This window comes from Vipera ursinii, assembly GCF_947247035.1.
Source record: "Vipera ursinii genome assembly, chromosome: Z".
NCBI lineage: Eukaryota > Metazoa > Chordata > Lepidosauria > Squamata > Viperidae > Vipera > Vipera ursinii.
The window spans coordinates 47,700,866-47,727,351 of record NC_139517.1 but is presented as its reverse complement, the minus strand read 5'-3'; the positions used below and the strand labels follow the sequence as shown (position 1 = coordinate 47,727,351).

The following is a 26,486-nucleotide window of genomic DNA, read 5'->3' as shown; positions in this document are numbered from 1 at the left end:
GTTTGATCCTAAAGGGCTCAAAGGCCTTCCATCCTTCCAAGGTCAGTAAACCAAGGAGCCAGATTGTTGGGGGCAATATGCTGACATTGGAAACTACTCAGAGAGTAAAGCACTATGGGACAGTATATAAGTCTAAGTGCTCCTACCCTCCTCCCTCCACTAATATCCCCCTTTTTTCTAGCTTTACGTAATTTGCAATAATATGTTTTAGTAGCTGGAGAATGACAGCCAGGTCCTACAATCTGATTTCCCATTGGAATGTATGATATTTCCCACTGTGTTGCTCACCCAAAAAAAATAATTGCAAATATCTGAATGATCTCATAAAGTCAACTCATTATCTAAAAAAAGAGATCACTACCTATTTTGTTGCCATGGTTCTGGCAATTCTATGATATCAGCAATTGTGGTAAAATGATGTCACAACCAAAGAGAACCCTTGAAATGTCATGGCCTTCTCCTGCAGCCTCCATATGGAATGACAAGTGGTTGCTTAGTAACCACAGAGAGTGACCGCTAATGTTGGCTGCCATACTCTAAGGCATCCATTTTGGGGTCAAATAGGAGATGTATAAAATGGGATGGTTTGCCATCTCTGCTTTTCTTTTCTTAGTTGGGATCCTATTGGTAGAGAGCAAGGGAAACCTGCATCAGTTAGAGGGGCTGAAAAATCGGGGGAAGCGGGTAGGGGGACTAGTGCCTCCAAACCATAAGAGGTGGCTACAGGTGGCTCTGAAAGCAAAAATTACAGAATATGAAGAGAAAACTCACGAGTTGGCGATCCAAGAGGAATTGGCTAAAAAAATTTCAAAAACCTCTGGTGAAATCAGCTTGAAAACTAAAAGCCATCTGGAAAGGGTAAAGAGCCGCTATAAAGCAGCTCAGAAAGGTCAATGGCTTGGAAAATATCGAGGATTTGCAAAAAACACTGGAAATTTTGCCGGAAAGCAAGTAAAGCCTACTTCCCATACTATGGCTGAAGAAATAGGGAAGCCTCAGCACATTTCTTCCCTTAACAGGCTTCATCAAGAATCAGGTCATTCCTTACAAAAGTTCTCCATTTTACATCTTCCAACAGAGCTCCCTCCTTTGACTTCTTCTATTGTAGTGGAGGATAGCGGTAAGGACGGGGCTGGTAAGGTGGTCTTTGTTCTGAAGTCCACCAACAGATCAGCAAGGCCCAGCCATGTAAAACATATTATAATCACAGGGCAGGCAAAAAAGGAAAATACTCCAAGTGAACAAAACTCTGAGAAAGTTATTGAGAAAGAAGTTGAGCCTGAGGAATCCAGAAAGGTTTCCAAGAACATAATTGGCCTGTTTATGTATTTCATCAAAAAAACCTGCAAAGAACACGCTATCCAAATTTGTCCTGTGGATCATATCCTGAAAGAAATCATTCAATCAGCAGAAATTGAGAGGTTATCTGCTCTGCGGAAGTTCTACTTGTTGCCGCCTAAAAATGTAAACCATATCCCTACAGCAAGCTCCAGAAAAATGGAGAAGCCTTCTGATGAGGTAAAAGCGACCTAGATAAGTAGTCATAAGAAGCGCACTCTTAGGAGCTTTACCAAGATTTGATTACCTAGATGTGTGTCTTTTTTCCCCCCAAGAGACCAAATTGGTGCAAATTATTTGCACATTCATTTCTATAAAAGCAGTTACCCTTTTAGAGTAGAAGCCCTTTTAGATTGCTTATAGTAATGTGCGAACACCATTTCTCTTATGATTCCCATGTCTGTTCTCAAGCAAAAGTGACATGTGTATATATATATATATATAAAGTTGTTGCAATTTCTCTTGTGTAAAGATCTTTACACTGGTCTTTAAAGAAAAGGGATTTACAGAACAATGGTAAAGTTAAATGTTTCCTGCACAAGATGATGACAATGACGATAATGATGATGAAGAATAATTGTCTCTGACTGATTTATCAACAATTTCTGGTTTTGAAATTTGACGCGCTATTTTAAAAGGACAAAATGGATATTGTAATAAATATCTAAAGAATTGTTTTAGTACTAAATTTGGCAAAGGTTTCCTAAACAATAGGAAAATGTACCTTGGATAATATACAATGGATACCTATATTTAAAAAATACCAAATAAGACTTACTTTAATTGAAATTTTTGTAATAATCCATACACAGTGTTGCACATAAAGAAATAATCATCGCTTGTTTACCTAATTGTTGAGTACTTTTAAAAAATATTTGTTAGCCTGACACATATGGTTTCTGCCATGTCCTAGCAGCAATAATACTTTTTCCATCTATATTTATACGACTACATTTGGTCAGTGATTAATGCAGACTTTAATGTTTTGTAAACATTTTTATATAAAATATATGACTTGCATATTCACTAATTAATTCCCAAGTGGGTTTATTATGAACTTGTATTTATAAGACTGATATAATCCAATGGGTATTTTGTCAGGTTTTGTGGGGATAATGGATGATTTGGCAGACAGACCTCAGACTCTTCCGTCTGTCTTGTATTCAGCAGACCAAACTGATGGGGAAAAGTTGCTAGGGAAAGTTACAAGACTGCGTGGAGGGGAACAAAAATTCTGAAACTTGCTTTTGTCTTGCCTTGAGTTTACCATGAATTGGTAAGGGCCTCTGGTATAACAAAGTATAAACCAATAATAAACCAGGGCTCTTAAGTTCAAGATAATAAAACCTGATAAAACATATTATGGATTAGTAAGCTAACTTCAAGATATGGGTTTACAGATTAGTTGTTGCTAAATTTTTATAGGTGTGATAATATGGGCTAAAACATTCAAATTAAGCAAATTCTAGCTTAGCATTATCTGAGAACTAAGCAGTTACAGAACAGTCTGATATATTCTGATGAGTACAAGTTGTCCACAATGTCATTAGTCAGGATGAAGAAAATGTTGCAATACATGGAGGCTTTTGCTTCTCTTTGTTTAACCTTACAGACAGCAAGACAGAAAATTCCACAAGATGGCAAAGTCTACCTTACTTATTTGGTGTTGGCTTTTTTGGTGACAGTGTTTATTATGATAATTATTCTAATAATTCTTTCAGTTCAGGTAAGCTAAAGTATTTTACTCGAGATCCTTATTTTAATTTATTATTCCACTATCTCTCAAAGCCGAATAATGAAAAAACAAACTTCTCCAACTCTCAATATATTGCTTTAGTGAAGAGCTAATTTCCTTTTTTATACACATATTTTATTAATTTTCTAATTTTACAATAATGAGTACTTAATAAACAACATGTTGTCTGGATCCATTGGTAATTCAGTGGTAGATACTAACTTTCTCAGTCTAATTCCAATACTACACCATCCAGTGCTTCCTTGACCCTCTCTTCTTCTGGTGGGCAAATACAATTCTTGTTACTGTTAATACATATACAATTAAATATAGACATCTTCGTCACATTTTCTGGTATTATACATAATGTCAGTTTATAATATCTTTTCTAGCCAGAAAATATCTCAATTGCATTTGCACTTAAAATCCATTTGGTCAATCAATATCCTGTTTTTCCTGCTTTAAAAAAAATAATTTCCCATCAATGTTCAAAATATCTCTATCACATATAATTTTCTCATAATAAATTATATTTAGATAACCAAAAGCTTTCCTTATTCAAACCTTTATAGAATTCATATTTCCCATCTCATAACAAAGTATAATATTCTAGTTACAAATCCTATTCTTCTAATTATTTGATTGAAGTATTTTTGGAAGAACACTCAACCCATTTATATTCATTAAACAGCCTCCATCCTTCTCCTTCAGTGTTTTTTTTCCTTTCTTGTTTGTCTATATTCAGCATTTCTCTTAACAGTTTTATCATCCATTCAATCAGCTATTCTTCCTTATCTTCAAATGTGTTCTGAGATCTTGACAAGTAAGATATCTTTTCCATTACCAGTTTTATCACTGCATCTTCTAATTTTTTATTTCTCTGTATCTGTCTGTTAATTCCTTCCTTTAGGTCCTCGATCTTTAGATCTCTTCTAATTTTCCTTCTGTTTTCTAGGTTACTAGTTCCCTTTTTGTAGTCATTGTCTGGATTCGTAAGTTTAGGTTAGAAAATCATTCTTTTATCTCATTTGCATTATTTTTGGTATCATGAAATGAAACAATTGTCTCTTGGATTGATTTAAACATAGAATTTCTTTCTGAGATTCATTAACATTTTCTTGTTGGTATATCAAGCTGGGGACTTTGGAGACAAGTGTTAAAGATGCTTTTTTATCATTTGAGGCTAAGTATGAAACACCCATTTTGTTTTTGTATGTAGGCTTTATTGTCCAACACAGATAAGCAGCCCAAAACGTTTTTTTTCCTTTTCCCAGCTGCAGTCTGCAAAAGTGAGTTTCCAGGAACAACAAAGAGTCTTATTTAAGTCCGGGCTTCAAGCCAAGTTTCCTTTAAGCATAATAAATTGTAGTGCCACTAGATGTCATTGATTCCACCCTCCAGCTTACCAAATCCAAGCCTATTTTACAGACTTTCAAATATCTTTTCTAAAAAAAAGTCTCAAAGGTATTTTTAGTCCCCAAATTTCAAAGCTGTATTAATCTGCATTAATTCCAAATTGATCTTGTAGTTTTCTCTATGTTTCCCCAAAGCAATTAATTTGCTGAGGGAGTGAGGCAAAAACTTCCCTTCCCTCTCTCATCGGGGGGGATACTTTGCTTTGGGCATTCTTTTTTCCAGGGGAGTAGTATTAAGGTCATAAAAAAAGAATAAAGTCTCACCCAGTTCCATCCACATTGCTCAAAAATTGCTAATTAGTGCTTATCTTTGGTTGTCAGGAGCGTCTAACTGGCCACACAAATGTATCCAGTCTTTCCCCCGCCGGTTTGGAGGGCTTCCTCAGATCCAGCAGAAAGGCTGCCCCTCCGCGATCGACGAGTGTCCCCTCCTTCTTCATCACCTCTTTGGGATGACTTTCGACCCTTTTTAGGGTCCCCAGTGGGTCAAAATCGAATGTGGAAGATGGAACCCCATCTTCCTACACCTGTCATACCGTGATACCTAACTGGACATCCCCCAGAGCTAACATTTCCTTAAACACTGACTCAGGGGGACCACATTACTGCAGCCAAAATTTAATATAATATATTCAGCCTCAAAGAGCCACAGCAGATGTGGCAGTGATATAGCAACATCACAAGAAAGGGTGGCACTGATTTTTGTAAAATTATTGGGGAGGGAGTCAAATAAATGGATGTATTGAGTGGGATTCTTTCCATCTCCAGTTCTGATAGTGAACATCTGGCTGGTAGGCTTGATTTGCTTCATAAGACCTTCTTAGAAGCCTTATCAAAACCAAGTTGAAGGCCGCAGACCTTTTCACACAGTGACGATGGAGAAAACGAAGAGTTTCTCATGGAGAAACAGAGAAAAGACATTGTTCTCTGTGCCAGTCATTGATTCTTTTTCCTCATTGTGAAAAATCGTTACATTTATCCCTCATAACCACAGCTCTCTTTTTAGATTAAACAGATCCGTTCCCATCAAACTGCCAAGGAAATGGAAGGGACTTCTCTGGAAAAACGGTAACTCTTGCCTGAAGATACTTAGTTATTTGCAACTCTCTACTCTAAAAATGCTCTTATGAGGACCAGTCTCAAGATTATTTTGGCAATGCACCTATGAGTTTCACCTTTGAAAAGCAAATTTTAGTGCATAGGATGTTGCATGTAAAAGTTGAAAACACTGAGAACATTGCTGAATAATCTGCGTTTTTGCTGTCTGAATTTGTATGTATAGCATTGGCTTCCTGCTATATTCCCCAACTGGTCCCATAAGTCCCCCTCTCCTCTTGGCAACTTTAAACTATTTTCAGCGCCAAACTAATGCCAAACTTGAGAATGCCAAGCTGAGCATGCAAGCTAACGAAGCCAAAAATCCCCAAAGAAATATGTGGTTACCTGCAACATGCACTCTTAAAGCTTGGAGACAATTGCCAGTGTGTGTTTTAGCATAAGAGGCAATTAAGCTTTCTATTATCTGCATACTGCTTCTATGTGCACAAACGTGTCTTGTGACTGAAAAGATCTTTTGAGTCTTATGTTGAGAAACAGAAATATATACCCTATTTCCCTGAAAATAAGATCGGGTCTTATATTAATTTTTGCTTCAAAAGAAGCATTAGTGCTTATTTTACACTTAGATCTTATTTTGGGGAAAATATGGTACTAAATGCGTCAATCTGGCTGATGATCTTCACTGGGGCATATTTTTAGGGTAGCGCTTATATTATGAGCATCTTGAAAAATGATGCTAGAACTTATTTTCCGGGTACATCTTTCATATTCATAAGAGTTTGTGTAATTTTCCAATACAGAAATGTATGCCACATTTTGTTTGAATATTGTCAAAAGGGTTTTATCCAGGCTAACATTTCACCATTTTTTCTTTTATTGTTTCTTTAAGGACACTTCTGGATAGAATGGAGAGAGGTACACTGGAAAAACAGGTGTGTAAATGTAGAAGCAACCACAAGTATTACAGATGTGGCTTAGGCAAGCCTGAATAATAATAATAATAATAATAATAATAATAATAATAATAATAATAATAATAATAATAATAATAATAATAGTAGTAGTAGTAGTAGTAGTAGTAGTAGTAGTAGTGGTAGTAATGTGACTGGGTGGTGGATTTTTTTTTTAGATTTTGCAGGCTGCCATAAATTTGTTTAAATAAATAAAAAATAATCCTGTCATTTTGCGAGTGTATTAAACTCAATGGGGCTTAGTTCTGAGTACATATACGTTAGGATTGGGTTGCAGTGTTTAGGAAAGGTTGGCTTTTACTTGGCAACTGATGTCTAGAGCCATCTGTTGTACTCTCTTTAAAGGTAACTGCTCCTGTTTTAAAGTCTCTCATTGAATTTTAAAGTCATCTAAGCCAGCACTGCAGTAGTGTGGATAAAGATGGCAGCTTCCCAGCCATTCCTCCTGAATTTGCCATTTCCCTCGCTTCTCTCCATTTCTTCTGGATCCTGTAAGCCAATCCATTGTCTTCAGGAACAGGAGGCACCCTTATTTTCTTCCCACATAGAAGTAATTCAGAACCACTCTGGCTTCTCTGTGGAGAAGGAGAAGGAGGCTGTTGTAATAGCCAATGGTCTTGATCCCAGCCTGTCCTACACCTGTGATTTCTAGATGACTGACAGTTTGAAATGCCCAAATACATGCTATAGTATTTAGAAAAAAGCAGTATTTTGAACCTTTTTGGTAGACCTTTTTATGACATACTGCAGTTCCCACATTGTGCCAAACTGTGGATGACCAGAAAATTATTTCTGGAATAAATCACAATGGCTGGATTCACAAAACCTGAAATGAAAATATGGCTTATTTGCAACTTAATGTGTAAAGTGTATTGAGTCAGGTGTGCAAACCATGTCATACAGTTTTATGTATTTTGTATATTATTCCTATGAGATCTTTTCAGAAGAAAAGTTTTGCTATAACCAGTTGTAACTTATTAAATATACCAATATTAACAAAGATGGCTTTGTTTACTGCAAGTATATTTGTATCAACTAGATGAATTGATAAAAGCCTCATTCTCAAACAATATTAAAGCATGCATTTATTTCATAGATCATAACTAAGCCCAAATTAAATGACATATATTAAACCCAACACCCCTTGCAAAATTTAGGAATACTAGGACTGGGGAATTTTTTAAAATTACAGTTACTAACTATTAATGTTACTGGCTACTAATACTAATTGGCAGAAGTACAAAATATGTTCCAGGAATCCCTATTGTAGATAAAGAGGGAGCTAAAACTGGTGACCTAATTAGGAGTTCACAATTAAGTTTGCTCTAATTTGCTAGTCACATATTCCTTCAGGAAGAACCTCCATTCCAGGAATTGGAATTTGAGATTCAAATAAAATGATAATGCAACATATAAATTAAAAACTTAGAATGAAGTTTTATGATCATTTTTAACATCCTTTCCTCATGTTCAGACAAACATTTGGGTTGAAGACATGTATCAACCTATAGATGAAATAAAGAAAGAAGTTATGATTGAAAAATTACATGATGAAGAGTACACAGAAGAGGAAAACATATATAATTGCGCTAACGCAAGGTATTGTTTCTTCTCTTTTCTTCTCTTCCCTTCCTTTCCCCTCCCCTCCCCTCTCCTTTCCCTTTCCTTTTCTTTTTCCCTTTGGTACATATTTCAAGAAAGAAACTGGCAAAAATCTGATGATGATGGGTGTAATGTATTGGCCTTGTGTCTATGTTGTAAGTGTTTGCTCTTGTTGCACTGCTTGCTAATTGCTTGCATTAAATTGCTAAGTGCTAGTTCATGTGTATGTTGTAGTGGGTGCTATCCGGCCCAGACTGGTTGTCTCCAGCCGGCTAAGTAGGTCTTTGGGCGGGAAACCTATGCTTCAAACCTATTGGTCGCCACCTATTGGCCAACCGTATAAACAGCTGCACAGCAGCTCCCTTGTTGCTTCTGTTCTGTTTTGACCTTTGATAAAGCATGTTGCTGTTTTGAACCTTCCGTCTTGCTCAATTCCTGCAAGAACCGGCTACACAACAATGGTGGTGATGCATTCAGTCATGTCCAACTCTTGGTGATTCTATGGGCCAAGTCTCTCCACATCTTCCAATCTTGCAATAACTTCTTTGAGTTTTTGTCTGCTCTGGCTAATGTCAGTTCTGATAGTGTCCAGCCACCATGTTCTTTCATGGCCTGGACTTCTTTTACCACTAACTCTTCCAAATATCTTTGCTTTCTCCAGTGAATTCCCCTCCATGACAAAGTAAAATTATAGAGGGAATAGTCCCATTTTGCAAGTTAGAGGACATCTTTATTTTTTTCATTACAAAATTTTTGGGACAAATTTGCATTTCTCCAAATTTATATTACTGCAGTGCACTTTACATGGGGCTGTCTTTGAAGATCACTTCAAGTGCCCTTGAAGGTAACTCAGAAGCTACATCTGGTCCAAAAAACAGTGGCACGTGCAGTATTGGGTGTTCCTCTGTTTGCCCATGTTACACCTCTGTGGTAGGAGCTGTGTTGTCCCCCAGCTTTCTTCTGGGTGTAATTCAAGATGCTGGTTGTCACTTTTAAATCCCTACATTGCAGGGAGCAGGATATTTGTGGGATCCCTTCTTCCTGACAGTGTCTGCCCATCCTACCAGATCAGATGGGGTAGGTATGCTCCAGGTCCCTTCCCTGAGGTCTTGCCCTCTAGTGGGAGCTCGGAAGTGTGCCGTTTCCTGTGGTTGTGCCTACCTTATGGAATACTCTTCCCCAAATGATTCAGCAAGCCCTCACTTTTTCAGCCTTTTGGAAGGCTGTCAAAACCTGAGCTTTTACCTGGGTGCAGGGATGGAAGAAAGAATGTCTGAAGCTGATGGTGGTACATCCCAGGGGGATGACTGAGAAGACGGATTTTTGTTCTCATTTTATGGTCGTATAGTTATTGGTTTCTTTGTTATGAGCCACCCAGAATTATGGGCAGCCACGCAAATATTGAGAAGAAATAGAATAGAACAGAACAGAACAGAACAGAACAGAACAGAACGGAACGGAACGGAATGGAATGGAATGGAATGGAATGGAATGGAATGGAGCGGAATGGAGCGGAGCGGAGCGGAGCGGAATGGAACCGAACAGAATAGAGCTGGGAGGGACATTGGAGGTCTTCTAGTCCAGCTCCCTGCTCAAGCAGGAGACCCTATATCATTTCAGATAAGTGGCTGTCCAGTCTCTTCTTGTCTGAAGGCAAGCTGCTCCACTGGTTAATTGTCCTCACTGTTAGGATGTTTCTCCTTAATTCCAGGTTACTTCTCTCCTTGATTAATTTCCATCCATTATTTCTTTGTCTTGCCTCCTGGTGCTTTGGAAAATAAATTGACCTCCTCCTCTTCTGGCAGCCTCTCAAATACTGGAGTACTGCTATCATGTCCCCGCTAATCCTCCTTTTCTCTTCTTCCGTTCTCAAATTCTGCAATTGTTGTTCATATGTTTTACTCTCCAGGCCTTTAATCATCTAAGTTGCTTTTCTTTGCAAATAAATTGAATAGAAGTAAAAGTGTGGCATTCTATAGAACTTTTTTTTCCATTGAAAAAAGCCACAACAATTCTGCAAGAATTAATAATGTGTGAAACTGTAGCTGTTGCCTTTGCAGACTGCAAAATTTGATTGTTCTAATCTTTTCATATACTGCTTCTATAGTTTGCTGGGGATACTAATTTGCTTTTCTGGCTGTGGCTGTTTTCTCTGAACGCAGGCAAAGGAAATGTATGTAATATTGTTTTGAAAATAAGTTTGTTTACAAACTCAATGTACAAAAACTGTACATTAAAACAAACCAAACTATACAAGTTGCAAATATATTGTTCTACAACAAACTCTGTAATTTCTGCTCTTCTTTACTTATCAGACCTCCAGTAATCCTTGAGTTTATTACTGTGGAAAAACTGTAAGTAACTACAGGCGCTACAAAAGATTTACTAATATTTGTATGTTAAATTTAAATTTACTGACAAAGAAGTAAAGGGAGATTACTTTACTAATATTGTTTTCCTCTTTAAAATTTCAAGCACCACAGCAATTCTGCATTTTTGTTGAAATGAAATTAGTAGAAGAGTTGTTTCCAACATAATTGAGTAGAGTTAAAGGTATTGTAAGAACAGTTATGGTACTTCATTGAATTTTTTAAATTTTGACTTTATTAGGTATTTTACACCATAGGGGCTTATGACCTGCAATTAAGTACTTTGTTTTTCAAATGTAACTATATTTTCCTCATATTTTAGCAATCCAAAAGTGAGGATAAAATTAAATTAACATTTTACAAACAGCTACAATTGATAGTCTGATGCCATGTTTTAGGCACTAGGAGAGAAACCGGGAGATGGTGAGTTCTAGTCCCACCTTAGGCATTATGCCAGCTGGGTGACCTTGGGTCAGTCAGTCTTTGGGAAGGAGGGAATGGCAAACCACTTCTGAAATCTCTCCAAGAAAACTGCAGGGACAAGTCCAGGCAGTTCCAGGAGTGAACATCAATATGAAGACAGGTACAGAAACAACGATTGTTAAATGAATAAATCCACCCAGAATCTTTATTTAAATCCCCCCAAACCTGTTAACCTAGAGCAGCAAGGGTGCAGAACCACTTCAACACCTGTGTGAACAGGTATGCCTTTAATGAGTAGAAGCTTTCAGGCTTAGCGTCAGTCCCGAAGGAAAAGCAATAGAAATCCTTTATATTTGACTTTATCATACCATTAATGCCATTCAAGCCTTAATGTTGATTTTAATAAACATTTTATTAGACGTGCCATGTTAAGAGTTTGGAACAAATATAAAACAAGGCTTTTTATGAAATTGCCCCCGTGAGTGTCCTCCCCAAGCTTTTTTTTTAAGAAAAGAAATGGTGGTGAATCCAGACTGGTGGAGGATGGTAAAATAGTATCTTTCCATTCTGGAAACCCCATCCTCAAGTCTAGGGAAGAATTAGAATTAGAAGGTCACGCTTGTCACTGGTTAACCTATCAACAAATGAAGGAAAGATTTAAACTAGACAAAAAAGACCATGGTTTTGAGTTCGCTAAAAAGGAATTGGAAATCCTACTAAGTGGTAGTGATGATCATATAATCGCCAAGGTCTATAAAATGTTATTAAAATTGAATTTGGAGAATGAACGTGTAAAACACCGTATGATCCACTGGGCAAGGAATTTTGGGTATCATGTGATGTTTGAATCATGGGAGAATATGTGGATAAAAGACTTTAAATTGAAATTGAATTATAACCTAGAAGAAAATTTCTACAAAATGATTTATCATTGGTATTTAACACGTTATCTAGAGGGCTTTTCAACCTTTTCACCTATTGTACCACTTTTAGAATAAGGCACTATCCGAGTACCACCAGTCGCCCAGCAAGGTGTCAAAAACTTGACCAAAAAAAAGGAAAAAATGATAAAGTACAGGTAGTCCTCGACTTACAACAATTCCCTTAGTGACTGTTCAAAGTTACAACGGCACTGGAAAAAGGGACTTATGACCATTTTTCACACTTATGACTGTTGCAGCATCCCCAGGGTAATGTGACTTACATTCGGATGCTTGGCAACTGATTCATACTTATGACGTTCTATGTCCCAGGTTCATGTGATCAACTTTTGCAACTTTTCGACAAGCGAAGTCAATGGCTGGGGGTGTGTGGCCAGCTCATCACTCAGGTTGCAGGGTGCCTGTGTGTGTGTGGAAATCCGTGGGTCTCTGGTGGAATGGGGTGGGATTGGGGTGGGTGCCTTTCATCCCTCCCTCCCTCTCTCCCATTGTCCCTACCTTTCTTCTTTCCTTCCTTTCTTCCTTTCTTCCCTCCCTCTTTGTCCCTTCCTCCTTTCCATTGTCCCTCCCTTCCCTGTTTGTTCCTTCCTTCCTTCCCTCCCTCCCTCCCTCCCTCCCTCCCTCCCTCCCTTCCCTCTTTGTTCTTTCCTTCCCTTCCTTCCTTCCTTCCTCCCATTGTCCTGTGCTACGCTGCCCAGACCCCTCCCTGGTTTTGGCAGGCAGCAGAACATTTTCACCACATGGAGTGGCTGCAGGTGAAGTGAATCGGCGCCATTATGGCCCTGCCTGTGCATGCGCAGTGGCAGAGGAGAGCACATGCTTGAAGGTGGCCATGCGCGTGCCTCTTCTTTGCCCAGGGTGCCGCTTGACCCGACATGCCCAGGCGTGTCGTGTGGCTGGCAGCTTTGTACAGCATGGCTGGGGTGGCGGGCAGGCAAGGGGGGCTTCTCCCTCTGGGGATGGGGGGAGAAAGACGCAGTCTCCAACTGGCTCTTCCTTCCCCTTCTCTGGGATGGGCTGCAATCTCACCCGCTGCTTCTGCGCCTCCTTCCTCCTCCCCCCCCTTGCAGAAAAAAAGGAGAAGGCAGGCAGTGGGGCAGAGGGTTCCCCCATCCCGGATGCTCCAAGGAAGGGTTTCCCTTCCTTGCCCACATCCCCACCCTGGATTGCTGGCATTCTCTGCTGAAGAAATCCTTGTCTTCGCAAGAGAGGCAGAAGTGATCACCCTTTTGCAAGCAGGAAATCTTGCATGGGAATTGCAGCCGGGGATTCCCCCCCCCACACACACATTTTCCCTGTCTTCCCCGTATCTGGGGTTTCCTTCCTTGTGATGAGACCTGCAAGATTTCCTGCTTGCAAAAGGGAAATCACTTCTGCCTCTCTTGGAAAGACAGGGATTTCTCTGACGGAACAAAGCAGAGAGGCGAAGAACGTGGAAGTATGATAGGAAGGCAATTCCTTAGCTTCGGCAATCATGCCTGAAGTTGAACACTTCCCACATCCATTCCCAGCAGGGAAAAGCAGCCAGATGCTTCTCCGCCTTCTCGCCAGGTATCGCTAGTGGTGGCACATGGGGCGCTTGGAAGCCACCAACGCGGGGCGCTCGGAAGCCACCATGGAGTATGTAATGTATGCAGGCATCTGCATAGCAACAGCCATCAGGGGGCGTTGGCCTGGACAGTTTCGACGGGAAACCTAGGGCCAACCCCATTGGCTGTTAGCTTACCTGGCCAGGTATATAAGGAGGCCAGGTAGCCCTCATTCCCCAGTTCACTTCCCCTTCCAATAAAGAGCTGAACTCACACACCAGCTGGCGTCTCTCTTGCGTCGGACCCACTACACAATAGTGGCGACGAGGATGGGATTGCTGCTGACCAAGAGCTGAAGTCACTGGGGAAACGCTCCGCAAGTTGAAGGAAAAGGCATTTTTCCTTCTTCCCCCCACGACCGCCAGGCGAACCGGCAACGCCAAGCGCCACATCTACGCCATGGCTAGAGCCGGACAACCCCACGAATTCGAGACCCGCCGCCCCGAAACCTGGACCCGTTACCTGGCTCACGTTGAACTATACATGCGGTTCAATCAGATATCGGAGGACGGTGCAAAGGCGGCCGCCCTGCTCTGCCTTGGGGGACCAGCGCTGCTGGAAGTCGCCGCGAACCTGTTCCCCCAGGAGGCCATCAACACCGTCACGTATCAAGACCTCGTGGCCAGGCTCAACACACATTTCAGGCCTCGGCGCTCCAAGGTGGCCGCACGGTCACAATTCGAGAAAAGGGACCAGCGCCCCGACGAGACCGGCGCCGACTTCCTCGCCGCCCTGCGGGAAGCTGCCGTCGCTTGCAGGTTCACAAATTTGGAGGAGCGACTACGGGACCGGCTGATTTGCAGCCTACGCGACAGGCAGTTGCAGTTGCAGGAGCGCCTGTTCGAAAGAGAGGAGGTCTCTCTCCAGGAAGCCGAGGACGCCATTCTAGCACACGAAGCGGCCTGCGGGGCCGTCCAAGCCTGCCAGGGAACCCGGCCTGGCACCGGCAAGGGGCCACAGAGGAGGACGACCTGAGCATCGACCTCCTCCAGCGGAAGTCGACCCCCAAAAAGCGAGCCAGACGCCCAGACAGGCCCAGGCCTCCCAGCAACACCGCCGTTCCCCAGAGGTGCACAGGGTGTGGTGGGAACCACATGTGCAGCCTCTGCAAGTTCCGGTCCACCACGTGCCGGGCCTGCAAGAAAACAGGCCACATAGCCGCCGTCTGCCGTAGCCGCCGCCCCCGAGAGGAGATCCACGAGCTGCAGCCGGAGGAACTGCCGTTCGAAGGTACTAGGGCCCCCACCAAAACAAAAATTGACTATGTTGAGAGCCGGCTGGCCATTAACCACACAGGTAGCCGCCGGCTGCTCAAACCCAAAATTAGATTAGCAATCCATTTGCAAGGCATCCCTTGCAGCATGGAGCTTGACTCCGGATCAGCGGTCTCGATTATTTCGGACGAGACCCTTAACCACATAATTAGCCGGAGCAAGCAACGGATTAAATTACGGCCTACTAAATTAACCCTGACCGATTTTCAGAATTCGCCGGTCAAGGTGAAGGGGGAGGCCACCATTTCAGTGGGGTTTAAGGGTCATGAAGGGCACCTGGATTTTGTAGTGGTAGAGGGCCGCAGAGCCAGCCTGGTCGGGCTGGACTGGTTTGAGGCCCTGGGAATCTCAGTATCCGGGATCCATCGGATCCAGGGGGACTCCGTTGAGGCCGTTTGCCGGGAGTTCGCCGACGTCTTCGACGGGTCATTAGGCAAGTACACCGGGGCCCCCATATCGTTCAAGCTTAACTCGAACGTCTCCCCCGTTAGGGTCCGGCCGTGGCGAGTCCCGTTTGCGCTCAAACACAAAATCGAGCGTGAACTAGACAAGTTGGTGGCCCAGGGAATCTTAGAGCCCGTAGATGGAGGGGAGTGGGAAACCCCCATCGTGACCCCCCTCAAATCCAACGGGGAAATAAGGATCTGCACCGACTATAAGTGCTCGGTGAACCGCGCCCTAAACCCACACGCTTACCCGGTTCCTGCAGTCAGCCACGTTCTCGCTTCCCTCCAAGGCGGCACCATCTTTGCAAGGCTCAATCTTGCACAGGTGTACCAGCAACTCATGGTCACTAGGGAAACAGCTGACATCCAAACCATAGTAACCCATAGGGGGGTGTTCCGGGTGAACAGGCTGCAGTTTGGAGTCAGCGTTGCTCCTGGCATTTTCCAGGAGGTTATGGAAAAGACACTCAAGGGCATTCCAGGAGTCTGCCCCTATTTTGATGACATCCTGATCGCAGGAGCATCAGCAGAGGAACTGGCAGGTAGGCTTAGGGAAGTGCTGGCAAGGCTGCGCACAGCTGGCCTCAAACTCAAAAAGGAAAAATGCAGCATAGGTGTTCCTTCCACAGAATTTTTGGGGTTCAGAGTAGACGCCAGGGGAATCCACCCCACAGAATCCAAGGTGAGGGCCATCAAACTAGCACCCACACCCAAGAACAAAGCAGAGCTTCAGGCATTCCTGGGTCTGCTGAATTTCTACCATACATTCCTCCCACACAAGGCAGCCATCGCTGAACCACTCCACAGGCTGCTAGACAAACAGGCAACATGGGCCTGGACGGCCACCCATGATCAGAGCTTCAAGGCCCTGAAGGCATTGCTGTCGGACAAGTCCACAGTAACCCATTTCATCGAGTCCAAGCCCATTTGTATCGCCTGTGATGCATCCCCTTATGGTGTGGGCGCTGTCCTAAGCCACCTTGAGCCCAACGGGGCACAAGTCCCCATAGCATACTATTCTAGGACACTGTCTGGAGCAGAAAGAAACTACGCCCAAATAGACAAAGAAGCCCTGGCAATCGTGGCAGGAATCAAGAAATTCCACGATTACTTATATGGCAGGGAGTTCACTGTCTTCACGGACCACAAACCACTCCTGGGCCTGTTCACCACAGACAGGCAAAACCCCCAGATTCTGTCCCCCAGGATGCTCCGGTGGTCCATCTTCCTTGCAGCATACAATTGCAAGCTGGTACACAAGCCAGGGAAGGAGATGGGCCACGCAGACGGTCTAAGTAGGCTCCCCTTGGACACACACGACCCAGACCCAGCACCAGCCACACAGATCCTAGCCCTGCAGGAACTACCCGAGTGCCCAGTTCTTGCCAAGGACATTGCCAGCCACACAGCCACAGACAACATCATGGGCAGGGTGCACTCATGGGTTTGCACAGGGTGGCAGGACAAATCCCCGGGACCAGAGTTTCAGGCCTATTTCATTAGACGCGATGAAATCTCCACACACAAAGGGTGCCTCCTTTGGGGTAGCAGGGTCATCATTCCACCCGCACTACGCGCCAGGGTATTGGACTCCTTACACGAAGGGCACCCGGGGGTGGTCAGGATGAAGGCACTGGCTAGGAGCTACCTCTGGTGGCCCTGGTTGGACAAGGAGGTTGAGGATCGGGTCAAGGCCTGTTATACGTGCCAGAGATCCAGGCCAGAAGTGCCACATGCACCAGTACACCGGTGGGAGGACACACACACGCCATGGTCCCGCATTCACATTGACTATGCGGGGCCATTCCAGGGTCAACTATTTTTAGTAGTGGTGGACAGTCACTCCAAGTGGTTAGAGGTAGTCCCTGTCCCCAACATGACCTCGGGGAGGACAATCCAGGTGCTCAGAGCTCTCTTTGCCACACACGGCCTCCCCGACGTAATTGTGTCTGATAATGGGCCTCAGTTTACTGCTGCTGATTTCCAGGCATTCTTGAAGGCGAACTGGATTAGGCACGCCACCTCTGCGCCTTTCCATCCATCTACCAATGGGCAGGCCGAACGGATGGTAAGGACGACCAAAGACGCACTCCGGCGCATCATCAGCGGGGACTGGCACCACAGACTGGCCAAATTTTTACTAGCCCAACACACAACACCATGCGTGGCTACCGGCAAGAGCCCAGCAGAACTGCGATGGGGACGGCGCCTCATCACCAAGCTGGACCGCCTACACCCAGACCGGGTAGCAGCCGAAACCGGAAGGGCAACATCACCACCAGCATCACTACCATCACCATTGCCATCATCACCCACACACAGGGTCCTCAACCTGGGGGACCTGGTCTGGGCAAGGAACTATGGGGCTGGACATCCTTGGGTTCCGGGGACAGTGGTCGGGAAAACAGGACCCCTTTCGTACATTGTAGGGGTGGAGGGGGACAGACGCATCAGGCGACACATCGATCAGCTCAGAGGAAGAGTCCCTGAGCATGTCACACACGCCCCTGAGCACATCACACACGTCCCTGAACTCAACGCACACGATCAACAGGAGGACCACACTCCAGGAGGGGTCAACCCAGCTGAGGACGTCACAGGGCAGGGACCATAGGAGGAGGACTTCCTGATGCCGGCTCCTTGCAGCCCTGCACAAAGGCCTCAGGAACCCACGGTCCAAGCCCAGGGGCCAAGCACACCCAGGCGATCCACCCGTCCACACAGGACACCAGCCTACCTGTCGGACTATGTGTGCAAGTGATCCTCACACAAGGACACCACTGTTTTTTTATATTTATACTCATAGTTATAGCAGTTGCATGTTGTTGTTGTTATGTGGGTCTTCTCTAAGGGGCGAGGGGTGTTATGTATGCAGGCATCTGCATAGCAACAGCCATCAGGGGGCGTTGGCTTGGACAGTTTCGGCGGGAAACCTAGGGCCAACCCCATTGGCTGTTAGCTTACCTGGCCAGGTATATAAGGAGGCCAGGTAGCCCTCATTCCCCAGTTCACTTCCCCTTCCAATAAAGAGCTGAACTCACACACCGGCTGGCGTCTCTCTTGCGTCGGACCCACTACACAATAGAGTACTCAGAAGCCAGCGGCATGGGGCGCTCGAAAGCCGGTGGTGCTCGGAAGCCACCCACACAGAGCGCTCGGAAGCCACCCCACGCGGGACACTCTGAAGCTGGCAGCGCTCAGAAGCTGCCCGGCGCTCGGAAGCCGCCCATGCTCAGAAGCCGTGCTCTGGGTGCAGAAGTGCGGCTCAGCTGTACTTGCACACATCGATCCTGCGTTCCTCCCCCTTTCTTGCTTTCCGCTTGCTTTCTGCTCATTTTGTTTGAGGAAAACATGCTTCTTGCTAAGTGAAGTCCCAGGATCAGTGGGCTACAGCTGTATCAGCTGTAGCCCAGCACTGATCCTGGGGCTTCACTTAGCAAGAAGCATGTTTTCCACAAGCGAGCTGGGAATGAGCCGTTCACTTGCCAGCCCTTCCCCCCAAAACACAACACTTGCTCACTCACCCTTTCTTGCTGCTCCTCAGAAAACAGGCCAGGACAGTCTGCCCCTTTTATACCTCTCCTTCTCTTGGCCCTCCTCCTTTTCTCTTCCGGGTGCATCAGAAGCTCCAGTCCAATTAGTATGTCGCCACAGATCCTGGGGATTCAGGCAAGCTCTGCCGCTCCAACTGATCTCCTCCAGGTCTGTGTGGCTCCGTATTAATTTTTTTCTCTTTCCCACTCCAATTACCTAGGCAGGCTTGCATACCACCAGCCAGGTGCTCGCTTACCACTGGTGGTATGCATACCACCAGTTGAAAAGCCCTAAAGGTATTTCAAATGAATGTTGGAAATGTAAATGTAAAGAAAGGAGTTTTTATCATTTATGGTGGACATGTGATAAGGCAAAGAAATATTGGAGTAGGATTCATATATTAATGCAGAAAATTCTTAAAGTGAACATAAAGATTAAATCAGAAACTTTCCTTCTGGGTCTAATGGAAAGAGAACTAGAAAAAAAACTGGAACTCTGATTTTATATATGGTGATGGCAGCAACATTGCTCTATGCACAAAAGTGGAAGGATGCCTCGGTTCCCACCATGGACGAATGGTTACAAAAGCTGATGGAATTAACAGTGATGGCCAAATTGATTGTGCTGATAAAAGAAAAGAATCTAAGTACTTTTGTTTCTCCTTGAAAACTGCTTCTGGTCTTTGTGCTTGAGGTGGAAAAAATAATATTATGATTTTGGGTTTTACCGATTAGACTGATTTGCCGATGCAGAAATGGCTGAGATTTGATTTTAATGACTGATTTTACTGCGAGAGAGAGAGTTGGAAGTCAATGCCTTTTGTTTCTCCCCCTCCTTTCTTTTTTGTTTTCCCTTTTTCTACTATTGTCCTCTACTATTTCTTTTGTATTTTCATATTTTTTGTTATAAATGAATAAAATTAATAAAAAAAGAAGTCCTTTATGTTTGGATGAGCAACAAAAACAAAACAAAAAAGTCTGTATTTTGTTCAGTGACAAATTCAGATTTCATATGGGCTAAAATTAGTTTGTTATTTTATTGCATCTTCTCCTCTAGGATGGTTAACAGTCTCTCAAGTTATAGAAGAGACATGAATATTTTTCAACTGACCAGCTTCTGGTACCAATGCTAGAGAAATATTTGTTTATATTTTTATTTGTTGGACGTGTGTTTTACCATTTTTTTCTGTGGACTCAAGGTAGCATATAGGAGAATCCCCCTCATTTTATCCCAACAGCAACAATCCTGTGAGCCGGGTTAATCCCAGGAAGTGACTGGTTCCAAATCAGAGGACTCCATAACATTTGTGGAGATTTGAACTTGGGTCTCCCCACACCTGGTCCAACAGTTTAACCCAGTTATCCTTTAAATCCCACTTTCAGCTATGAATTAACAAGCTGAAGGAATGAGAATACATAAAAGAAATAAATGTATATAAGAATCAAAGACTTGAAAAAAAGAACAAGAGTCTGCTTAGGCATTTTGGGAAAGCTGGACTTGAGATTCATAAAAGTAAGGCCCTGGGTACACACAAGCATTCTCTAACATGCAGGCAACACCTGGCTTTTGCAACAAAGCAATTATATAATTGTTGCTTCCTTTAGAAAAAATGTGAAATGCTGGGTTCACACAAGGAAACAAAAGATCTTGATCTTTATTAACCCCTTTAAACTTGGATTAATCTTTGTTTCTATTTTGTCCTCCTAGGGAGCTAATGCCACCACCAGCACCTCTGACTCTGGCTCCATCTGAAGCTCCAGCTCTGGCTCCGAGTCTGGCTCCAGCTCCAAGTCCTGCTCCAGCTCCAGCTCCAGAGGCTATGTTAGGCACACACCTCCAGAGGCTATGTTAGGCACACACCTGCCCGGCCACCTGATTGGCCCAGCCGCACGGCGGGAATTCCTGGACACTGGGTTGGGTGACCAGGGGCTAGTGTGGGAAATCTGAGCCTGGGGGTTGGCCAGCGACGGGCACGCCGGGCATAAATACCAGCGACGGGGCAGGTAAGGTGAGTTCGGCCACGTGTACCTGAATAAACAGCTAACAGCAGTCTGGCTCCGTGTTTTCACTCGCCCGACCATTGAATTATGAAAGAGCAGACAGTGGCGCACTGCTTACCGCCAGGAGTTCAGACCTGACTGTCTCAACATTGACTTAGCCTTTCATCCTGCTGATGAGGACTCAGATGAGGACTCAGATTGTTGGGGGAATATATTGATTCTATAAACTGCTTAGACAGAGCTATAAAGCACTGTATGTAAGTTTTGGTGCCATTGCTATTTAATTTATGAATCATATTTATATAAAATGGTTGTGTTTCATAGTTGCTAGACAAAGAGAAATTGAAATTGCTAGCCGTATCTAAAGGCAAGCAAATTGGGATGGAGCAATATTTTGTTTAATTTGTCCAGGAGAAAAAAAATTCTCCAAAAGATTGGAGCTCATGGTAGCCATGTTCCAGAGGACAATTTGTCTTTAGCAGGATTTCTCAATCACAGGGCCTTTAAGATATCTGGGTTTCAACTCCCAGCCGTACTTAAGATTAACATCTTAAAAGACGCTGAGATTGAGAAAAACTAGGTTAAAACTTCCTTTCATTTTAGGAACTTTGAAAACAAATGAGCCATCATCCTTCCCATCCTGGAAGGGAGACAAGCGTAGCTGCAGCAGAGTTCTTTTTAACTTCTGCTCTGTCTTTCTGTTCTTTGTCAGATCTGAAAAAGAGTCTCCCGCTAGTGAAACTTCTCCAAACGTTGAGTGAGTAGTACAGTCTGTCAAGGGCTGTTCTTTAATTTAGAACTTTTTTCTTCCAAAATATTTCCTTGGAAGAAGACAATCTTAACTGCACCAGAGTTCTTTTTAACTTCTGTTCTGCTAAAATGTTTGTCTGTTCTTTGTCAGATCTGAAAAAGAGACTCCCACTAGTGAAACTTCTCCAAAGACGGAGTGAGTAGCATTCCTGTAAAACAACATCTAATATATACTGTTACTATTGCAGTTTCATTGCAATTAAAATTAACAAAAAGAAATTGTAGTCCAACATACAAAAAAAAAACTACTGTAAAAGACGATCTAGAAATAAAAATTAAAATAAGCAAGAAAATGGTTAGCGAACACCTATCTGACCTCGAAGAATATAAATCACCAGGATGCAACAGATTACATCCCAGAGTTCTGAAGGAGCTCGCAGAACCATTGCAAAAATCCCGGAGCACCGGGGAAATACCTGAGGATTGGAAAAGGGCTGATGTGGTTCCCATCTTCAAGAAAGGTGGGGTGGGGGGACAGATCCAGAAAACTACAGACCAATCAGTCTAACATCAATCCCTGAAAAGAGCCTGGAAAAGATAATAAAAAAAGATCTGCAAACAACTAGAAGCAAACAAAGTTATAACTAGTAGACAGCATGGGTTTGTTAAAAAGAGATCATGCTAAACCAAGCTTATTTCATTCTTTGATAAAGTGGACATTAGTAGACCAGCGAAATGCTGTGGACATAGTATACTTAAATTTCAGTAAGGCATTTGACAAAGTGGACCACAACCTATTTCTTGGTAAGCTTGAAAAAATGTGGAATAGTCAACATCACCACCAATGAGTAGTCCTCAATGGTACTACATCCACATGGAGAAAAGTAAGCAGTGGGGTACAAGGCTCCATCTTAGGCCCAGTACTCTTCAATATCTTCATAAATGACTTAGAAGAGGGAATACAAGGGGAACCCATCAAATTTGCAGATGACACTATGCTGGCAGCAATAGCCAACACCCCAGAAGACAAGCTCAGGATCCAAAAAGATCTCGACAGACTTGAACAATGGGCCCTATCCAAAAAATGAGTTGTAATGTGGAGAAAAGCAAGGTTTTACATTTAGGGAGGAAAATCAAAGTTATAAGTAGAGATTAGGTGAGACCTGGCTCAAAAACAGTAACTGTGAGAGGGGCCTTGGAGTCCTAGTGCATGATCACTTGCATATGAGCAGTGTGCAGCTGCAGCCAAAAAAGCTAAAACAATCCTGGGTTGTATAAACAGAGGCATAGAATTGAGATCACACGAAGTATTAGTACCACTTTATAAAACCCTAGTAAGACTACACTTAGAATACTGCAATCAATTTTGGTCACCATACTACAAAAAGATGTTGAGACTTTTGAAAAAGTTCAGAGAAGAGCAACTAAAGTGATTAAAGTTCTACAGACTAAAACATATGAAGAATGGCTGCAGGATTTGGGTTTGGCTAAATAAAAGAAGAAATAGGGGAGACATGATAGCGGTATTCCAAAATTTGAGGGGCTGCCACAAAGAAGAGAGGGTTACATTATTCACCAAAGCACCAGAGGGCAGGACAAGAAACAATGGCTGGAAACTGATCAAAGAGAGAAGCAACCTGGAATTAAGGAGAAACTTCCTAACAGTGAGAACAATTAACCAATGGAACAGCTTGCCTTCAGAAATCGTGGGTGCTCCATCATTGGAGGTTTTTAAAGAGGTTTTTGTCTGAGATAGTATAGGTTCTGCTGCTTGAGCAGCAGGCTGGACTGGAAGGCCACCAACGTCCCTTCCAGCTCTATTCTATTCTATCTTTAACAACTCTACACACCCAAAACTCTTTGCATATATAAACTAAATAGAAAATACACTGCCCACAGAATGTTAATATCCTAATTTCTCTTGTGCTGTAGTAGTGTAAGATGCAAAAAATAAAGGGTCCATTTTTAGTAGCTGAACATAGTTCAGATTCTAAGAGCATTCTGAGTTAAAAATTCAGATTGGGGAAAGCAGAACTAGGAAGCAGAGGACGCCTCCTAGTACTAGCACTCACTAACCTGGTTGAAAATACAAGGCAAAAATTGCATTTTTTTCTAGACCATCCTACTTCACTAACCCAAATGAGAGTTCCTAGCTGATGTAGAAATCCTCTGACTCTCACTCTCTTTAGCTGTAAGTGAATTGAGTTAATGACACTACAAAATTTCTTTGCTTGCTGGCAAAATGGAGGATGGGAGAAATGCCTTGCACAATGCTTTTGAAGCTGTGCACAAAAGAGGATTGTCATCTTCTACCACAAATTCATTTACCTGCAAAGTATGTTCCAACTTGACTAGGGCTTGGATAAGAAGGCTTAAATGTGAGGTTGACTTTCCTCCAAGCCCAACAGAAGAGATCACACTGTGAGATTAAAGAGCATCTTTTTGCTGATGTCCCATTCGTAAAATCCTCAATGGCTGCTGTTATATATGCAGGCACCTGCATAGCAACAGCCACCAGGGGGCGTTGGCCTGAACAGTTTTGGTGGGAAACCTAGGGCCAACCCCATTGGCTGTTAGCTTACCTGGCCAGGTATATAAGGAGGCCAGGTAGCCCTCATTCCCCAGTTCACTACCCCCTTCAATAAAGAGCTGAACTCACACACCGGCTGGCATCTCTTCCTTGCATCGGACCCACTACACAATAGTGGCGACGAAGGTGGGATAGCTGCCGACCAGGAGCTGAAGTCACTGGGGAAACGCTCTGCGAGCTGAAGGGAAAGGCATTTTTCCTTCTTCCCCCCACGACCGCCAGCCGAACCAGCAACGCCAAGCGCCACGACCAAGACAGCAACTGCCGCCATGGCTAGAGCCGGACAACCCTGTGAATTCGAGACCCGCCACCCCGAAACCTGGGCCCATTACCTGGCTCACGTTGAACTGTACATGCGGTTCAATCAGATATCGGAGGACGGTGCAAAGGCGGCCGCCCTGCTCTGCTTTGGGGGGCCAGCGCTGCTGGAAGTCGCCGCGAACCTGTTCCCCCAGGAGGCCATCAACACCGTCGCGTACTGAGACCTCGTGGCCAGGCTCAACGCACATTTCAAGCCTCGGCGCTCCAAGGTGGCCGCACGGTCACAATTCGAGAAAAGGGACCAGCGCCCCGACGAGACTGGCGCCGACTTCGTCGCCGCCCTGCGGGAAGCTGCCATCACTTGCAGGTTCACAAATTTGGGGGAGCGGCTATGGGACCGGCTGATTTGCGGCCTTTGCGACAGGCGGCAGCAGGAGTGCCTGTTCGAAAGAAAGGAGGTCTCTCTCCAGGAAGCCGAGGACGCCATCCTAGCCCACGAAGCGGCCTGCGGGGCCGTCCAAGCCTGCCAGGGAATCCGGCCCGGCAACCTGGCAACCAGCATCCACCGGCAAGGGGCCACAGAGGAGGACGACCTGAGCATCGACCTCCTCCAGCGGAAGTCGACCCCCGACCAGCGAGCCAGACGCCCAGACAGGCCCAGGCCTCCCAGCAACACCACCGTTCCTCAGAGGTGTGCAGGGTGTGGTGGGAACCCTGTGCGCAGCCTCTGCAAGTTCCGGTCCACCACGTGTCGGGCCTGCAAGAAAACAGGCCAGATAGCCGCTGTCTGCCGTAGCCGCCGCCCCCGGGAGGAGATCCACGAGCTGCAGCCGGAGGAACCGCCGTTCGAAGGTACTGGGGCCCCCACCAAAACAAAAATTGGCTATGTCAAGAGCCAGCTGGCCATTAACCACACGGGTAGCCGCCGGCTTCTCAAACCCAAAATTAGATTAGCAATCCGTTTGCAAGGCGTCTCTTGCAGCATGGAGCTTGACTCTGGATCAGCGGTCTCGATTATTTCAGATGAGACCCTTAATCACATAATTAGCCGGAGCAAGCAACGGATTAAATTACGGCCTACTAAATTAACCCTGACTGATTTTCAGAACTCGCCGGTCAAGGTGAAGGGGGAGGCCACTGTTTCAGTGGGGTTTAAGGGTCGCGAAGGGCACCTGGACGTTGTAGTGGTAGAGGGCCGCAGAGCCAGCCTGGTCGGGCTGGACTGGTTTGAGGCCCTGGGAATCTCAGTATCCGGGATCCATCGGATCCAGGGGGACTCCGTTGAAGCCGTTTGCCGGGAGTTTGCCGACGTCTTCGACGGATCATTAGGCAAGTACACCGGGGGGCCCATATCATTCAAGCTTAACTCGAATGTCTCCCCCATTAGGGTCCGGCCCCGGCGAGTCCCTTTCGTGCTCAAACACAAAATCGAGTGCGAACTAGATAAGTTGGTCGCCCAGGGAATCTTAGAGCCCGTAGATGGAGGGGAGTGGGAAACCCCCATCGTGACCCCCCTCAAATCCAACGGGGAAATAAGGATCTGCGCCGACTATAAGTGCTCGGTGAACCGCGCCCTAAACCCGCACGCTTACCAGGTTCCTGCGGTCAGCCACGTTCTCACTTCCCTCCAAGGTGGCGCCATCTTTGCAAGGCTCGATCTTGCACAGGTGTACCAGCAACTCATGGTCACTAGGGAAACAGCTGACATCCAAACCATAGTAACCCACAGGGGGGCGTTCCGGGTGAACAGGCTGCAGTTTGGAGTCAGCGTTGCTCCCGGCATTTTCAAGGCAGCCATCGCTGAACCGCTCCACAGGCTGCTAGACAAGCAGGCAACATGGGCCTGGACGGCCACCCATGACCAGAGCTTCAAGGCCCTGAAGGCATTGCTGTCGGACAAGTCCACAGTAACCCATTTCATCGAGTCCAAGCCCATTTTCATCACCTGCGATGTATCCCCTTACGGTGTGGGCGCTGTCCTAAGCCACCTTGAGCCCAACGGGGCACAAATTCCCATAGCATACTATTCTAGGACACTGTCTGGAGCAGAAAGAAACTACGCCCAAATAGACAAAGAAGCCCTGGCAATCGTGGCAGGAATCAAGAAATTCCACGATTACTTATATGGCAGGGAGTTCACTGTCTTCACGGACCACAAATCACTCCTGGGCCTGTTCACCACAGACAGG

General features: G+C 44.6%; 1 protein-coding gene across 1 annotated transcript; it reads left to right on the top strand.

Moving 5' to 3' along the window:
- Positions 1–4: 4 nt before the first annotated feature.
- Positions 5–20,723, top strand: LOC310648724 (uncharacterized protein). Its single transcript, XM_083376744.1, has 8 exons — positions 5–41; positions 1,352–1,518; positions 2,951–3,058; positions 5,495–5,556; positions 6,437–6,479; positions 7,993–8,117; positions 10,436–10,474; positions 20,404–20,723. The coding sequence occupies exons 2-8, from the start codon at positions 1,498–1,500 to the stop codon at positions 20,546–20,548; spliced, it is 543 nt and encodes a 180-aa protein (XP_083232870.1). The 5' UTR covers positions 5–41; positions 1,352–1,497; the 3' UTR covers positions 20,549–20,723.
- The last annotated feature ends 5,763 nt before the right edge of the window (positions 20,724–26,486 follow it).

What these genes read in the sequence shown, in the direction of transcription:
- LOC310648724 (XM_083376744.1), top strand. Translation starts at nt 1,498, where the DNA reads ATGGAGAAGCCTTCTGATGAG. An exon ending in TGGAGAAGCCTTCTGATGAG is followed by an intron (nt 1,519 to 2,950) that starts GTAAAAGCGACC and finishes TTAACCTTACAG; the next exon opens with ACAGCAAGACAGAAAATTCC. An exon ending in GAGGTACACTGGAAAAACAG is followed by an intron (nt 6,480 to 7,992) that starts GTGTGTAAATGT and finishes CCTCATGTTCAG; the next exon opens with ACAAACATTTGGGTTGAAGA.